A 5,387-nucleotide genomic window follows, 5' to 3' on the forward strand; every position below is an offset into this window, starting at 1 on the left:
TTAAACATGACAAAAGTCATTTTATTCCCCAAAAAATAAGTTTAAGGAATAAATTTTGATAACTTGTAGGACTACAATGTCATTTCTCATTTTAAAAACAATGATAAATCGTGACCTTATTCGTTAAGGTCCTCATTATACCAAAAACCCATTTTGAATAGGACTTATTTCATATACAAACACTTTTCAATTTATTATCTTAAAAAAATCAATAAATCAATAAGCCATTTTAGAAAACAATCCAAACACGGATTATTTCATATACAAACACTTTTTCAATTTATTATCATTTAAAAAAATGAATAAGCCATTTAAAAAAAATCCAAACACGAAGCACATTCTTTCTTTTCAAGGTAATAAATCGTCACCTTATTCGTCAAAGTGCAATGGAAGCAGCCACTTAAGCACCACTAAAACGGATTTCCAAAAAGAAGAAATGACAACCCCATAAATTTATAGTTTTTGTTATCGTAAGGCTGGAGGGAGTGGCCCTCGCCAAAAGCTCACCTCCAGCTCGCCACTATGACCACTCCTTCATATTCGATGCATGTCTTGCTAAATGTTACTCGCCAGACTTCTAGCGACATGAAAGAGAAAGAGAAATGGAAGAGAAAGGTTGTAATTGGCTTATTTCTCATTTTTTTTAAAACTAAAATAAAACAACCTTTTAAATACTACCACTCCCTATCTCTTACAACTTAGATGATATACCACTTTTCTTCCCATGTGGCTTAAAAAAAATCCTAATCTCTTACAACTTAGATGATATACCACTTTTCTTCTCATATGTAGGGCTGTCAATTCTCAACACGACCCGCGACACAACACGAAATAAATGGGTTTGGGTTGAGTTTTTCAACCTGCCAACCCGTTTATTAAACGGGTCATATATGAGTTTCTCAAAAAAAAAAACGGATTGACCCGCCAACCCGTTTTTTTTTAATAAAAAAATATTTTATTTTTAAATATATTTATGTATCAAGTATTAATATTTAATAAATATTATATAATATATATCATTGAATCATAGACCATTTGACTATTTTGACATTTTGACTCATGGTGGATGGCCTAAGGTCATAAGTCGTAACCTATAAGGCTAAGTCTGTAACCGTTTTTCCCATTTGCCCTAAATAATAATCTAAAAATCAAATTTCGTATGAGCATATCTCCCTCTTCCAGACGTCCAGTCTCCCAGTCTCCCAGAGTGCCACTCTCCACTCTATTACTTTGTGATCGAAATCATGTATCGAAATGGTGTTGGAGAATTGATTTTGTTTTTTAGGAGATAAAATGAGAATTGTGGCTACTACAAATAAACTTTACTTTTTCTACAAAGTATATTGCCACATAATGTTCTGTCCAACTCCAATAAAAAATTTATTGATAATAAGCACTTGAGTCGTCTTTAAATATTCTTAATAATGAGAATTTTTTTTTTATTTTACATATTAAATTTATACAAAAAAACATATAAACAAAATAATCTATTCCATACTTCAAAAGATCCACTTTTGATTCAAAATCTATATATTGCAACATAACCATTGATATAGATCAATATTCTCTATCTAGTTCTTTCATATATAGAGTCCATATTATGGTGCCTCCTAAAAGCTATTTAACTAATTATCTGAATGCAAAAGCAAAAGCAAACAGTTATTCTTACAACAACCTCTAAACTAAACTAAACTAAACGAAACGAAAGCATCACATCATATAAGATGTAAATCAAGAGCTCATCAACAACATTATATTTTGTACACAACACTAAAAAAGAATCCGATAATAAGTAAGAGCCCACTAAAAAGTCCATTTACCTTTTTACCCTTTCTCCACATAAAAACAGCCAAGAATGATTTGCCAGCCAAATCATACGATATATCATATCATTTCATTTCATGGCAACTGCCCTCTGTGAATTTTGACTAGAAGGTATTGTTGACCATTGCTGCCCTAAAGAACCTCCCTCCTGAAACCCATCTTGGTTTTCATACCTGAGGGCCCCACCATTGCATGAATTTACCATTCCGCCACCCCTTGTTTCTTGGTTGGTGTGGGTCCCGAAACTTACAGCTGGCTCTGAGTGCACGCGCTTCATACCTGTTGCCACGTCATCACTTGTATTTTTTAAAGCATCGGTTTCGGTTTTCTTTGCAAATCGACCACCGGAACTTCTCACTCTTCTCATCGCGTGTTGATGCCGGGATTCATGAAGATAAGGCTGTAACATAAGAAAAAAAAAGGTGTTATGTTTTCCATGATTCCATCGGAATTGAGGATTGGAATGGAATGGAATGACCAAGGGATGGAATGGAATAAGCAAGATAGTGGAATGTCATTATGTTCTATTTTTATGATCATGTTTGGAGTAGAATTGAATTTTCATATTTATGTTATATGTGAATAAAAGATTATGTTTTAACTCTATTTCAGATATTGGCTTTGATTATAATTAAAGAATCGTCAAAAATAAAATTTAAAGATAACAAGAGCTTATCAAAACTCAAGTAAAAATCATATTTTTAGGTTAAATTACAGAAAAACAATTATATTTAGGGGAATTCTATTTTTTTTCCAGTTAAACCATATAAGTTTCAAACGAATTTCCAAATTAACCATTTTGACCTGATAAAAATGTGTAATTAGAAAAAATGTCTGAAACTTTTATGGTTTGATTAGAGAAAGCAAAACTCAAAAGAATCCTTCGATTCCATTCCATGGTTCTTTTCCATTCCTTTATTTTTATACAATCAAAATAAATTTGGATTAAAATAATGAAAAAAATTTTCCGAAATATTTGTGTCATCAAAAATTTACATGAACAAAAATGGGTAATATTTGCAACTTTTCATTCTCTTCCATGATTGAATGAAAAAACAAAGGAATGGATATTAACAAGATGGAATCCTTCGATTCCATTCCAACGGAATGAACCATTCCATTACACCGTATAAAAGACTCAAATCATAATTCCGTTGCATTGAATGCCAACCTTTCTATCTTTTATAAGTTTCTTTTCAAGCTCAGCTTTAGCACGTGATTGTCTTCGCCTCAAAATTGCATGATATTGTTTAGCATTCACATAAACAGGCTCTTGTGCCATTTCAAGTGGCAATGGCATCCTCACTTGTTGCACATCAACAAACTGAGGATGAACCTTCCAAAAAAAAATATTTAAAAATCAAAATTTGACATGAATTCAAATTCATCAAAATATATAATGTCAAGATTCTCACAAAATGTTGACCATAAGCTGCTGCCATCATCCCACCATAATACGGATCATAATAAGGAGCCTACAAAAGATCGGAATTAGTGATTCCGTCCTAGAGAGGAATTGCTGATTCCAGGGAAAAGGAAAAAGCTTACAACTGATTGGTTGACAAGTTCAAGTTGTGGTGGCTGTGAAAGGGTTTCTTCATTTCTTGGAAGTATGTCATGCTGAAAATTTTGGTGCTCTTGTGCACATGTATCTGAGCTCAAGGGTAAATCAGTCCATCAATATTATGACAAATAAATATGATTCAAGTGAAGTCAACATGTACAACATCCTGATAAAGGACTTACTATGACAAAAATAAGGATAAAGAATTGATGTGTAGAGAATATATCACTCCTGAACAATAAGTACATGAAGGGTATAAGTTATTTAATAGGTTAATAAAGAGCTTGTGTAGAGAATATTCATTCCCATTTTTTAATTTTATTTTTTGAATCTCCCATTTGACCCTTTTCACAGCAAAATATAGGGGTAATCACTAAATTGACCAAAATGGAAGGAAAGAAAGGAGAAAAATAGCTAACACTCAACAAAAAAGATAAAATGAAGAAAAGATATAAAGATAAACCATGTTCAGAGTGTATAATGAATGATATTTATTCATAGATGTAAAGAAATGCAAGAGTAAACATGGAGTATTGAGATAAACCAATTAGGGAACACCTCTTGCTATATTATTAAATATTAAAAAAAAAAATAGGATTTATATAATAAAAGGTAATTAGATGGGCTAAATAACTAAATTGTAGTAGAATGGAAAGCACCTGAAGGAAAATATGACACATTGTTATGTGTTTCTTTGCTGACATCATCTTCTTCTTCACTTAAAACTTCATCAGACTGAGTGTCCCTGTCTAATGATTGTTCTTGTGAAGATGAATCATGTGAATTTGCTCTCATGGCTGTAGTGGACATGGAGTTGATGCAATTTGCCAGTAAGATTTACCTGTAGTAGATGCTTATATGGTCAACTTCAATAATAGTTTCCATTTTATCACATTGTCACATACAAATTCATAGGATTTATAGAAAGAAACTATCGCATTGAAAAGATACCAAATTACCAATTCAATAAAAAGAAATGAGGTTTTATGCAGATAATATTGCAATAATGCAAGAAAATATATCATGGATTCAGTTGCACCTATAATTACAGGTAATTAAAAGAACCCCTAAATGATCCACCTTAAGGATATACCCAAATCAAAAGAAGATCAATTCTGTAAAAGAAAGTCGGCCTTCAATCAAATGGGACTAAATACTACAAAAAATCAGAAATCAAAACTCAAATCTAGAAATTTCGACATTGGAAACCGAAATTAGAATTAAAACAACATACAACCAATTCTAGTCACGAGTAATCATCAATTACATGCAGATATATAATCCTCATAACGAAATAACAAAACGGAACGCCGAAACAAAGGAATTCGATGAAGAATTGAAGGAATTTAACATGCATAAACACCGAATAGAATTACAATTAAATAAAACTGGGATTAATGAATCAGTAAGTTGGGTGTGGAGTAGCTTACCGGCAGAGGGTGTTGTTGAAAAGGTAAAAACGAACCCTAGAATTGGGCAAAGAAATCGGAGAGAAATCTATAAAGAAACTGGTAGAGGTTGAAAATTTAGAGCGAGAATCCCTGTGCATTTATCTCTATCCATGTTGTCTATTTCGAAAATGGACTTGACTCACTCAACCTCACATCACATACGTACCCCCACCAATTTTATATATCGACGCGTGTACCTTTGAGACACATCATACCTTACTTTATTTAATACCAAGGGACTGGTTATTATTTTATTTTTTATTTTAAAGGAAAAGCATACTCTCTGTTGGGAATTGTTCATGACTCTCAAATTCTCTCGTCGTTTCTTAAATTAATTAAATTTTTTAAAATTAGTTAAACTATGTAAAACTTTTATTTAAAAAAAAAATTAAATATAAAATAACAATTTAGAAAGTTTAAATTTATAAGAAAAATAAGAAATTTTTTAAATTATTAAAATTAGTGAGACTTTAATATATTTAATGCATTACATATATAAATCATTTCTAATAAATACCTTACATATATATTACCTTATATATTAAATG

The 5,387-nt window shown here is 31.4% G+C and overlaps 1 protein-coding gene across 1 annotated transcript; it reads right to left on the reverse strand.

The window, feature by feature from the left end:
• Positions 1-1,598: 1,598 nt before the first annotated feature.
• LOC111877499 (nuclear transcription factor Y subunit A-9) lies at positions 1,599-4,980 on the reverse strand. The gene is made up of 6 exons (XM_023874018.3): positions 4,819-4,980; positions 4,048-4,229; positions 3,373-3,476; positions 3,240-3,299; positions 2,996-3,160; positions 1,599-2,224 (listed from the first exon to the last, which is right to left on the reverse strand). The coding sequence occupies exons 2-6, from the start codon at positions 4,196-4,198 to the stop codon at positions 1,895-1,897; spliced, it is 810 nt and encodes a 269-aa protein (XP_023729786.1). The 5' UTR covers positions 4,199-4,229; positions 4,819-4,980; the 3' UTR covers positions 1,599-1,894.
• Positions 4,981-5,387: the final 407 nt, after the last annotated feature.

Source organism: Lactuca sativa, chromosome 6 (assembly GCF_002870075.4).
Source record: "Lactuca sativa cultivar Salinas chromosome 6, Lsat_Salinas_v11, whole genome shotgun sequence".
Taxonomy (NCBI): domain Eukaryota; kingdom Viridiplantae; phylum Streptophyta; class Magnoliopsida; order Asterales; family Asteraceae; genus Lactuca; species Lactuca sativa.

Bases quoted from the DNA above. Each gene is read 5' to 3' on its own strand.
- LOC111877499 (XM_023874018.3), bottom strand. From the start codon at position 4,198: ATGTCCACTACAGCCATGAGAGCAAATTCACATGATTCATCTTCACAA. The intron at 3,161-3,239 runs GTGAGAATCTTG...TTTTTTTGGAAG, and splicing joins CAGCTTATGGTCAACATTTT to GTTCATCCTCAGTTTGTTGA. The intron at 2,225-2,995 runs GTTGGCATTCAA...CTTATGTTACAG, and splicing joins AACTTATAAAAGATAGAAAG to CCTTATCTTCATGAATCCCG.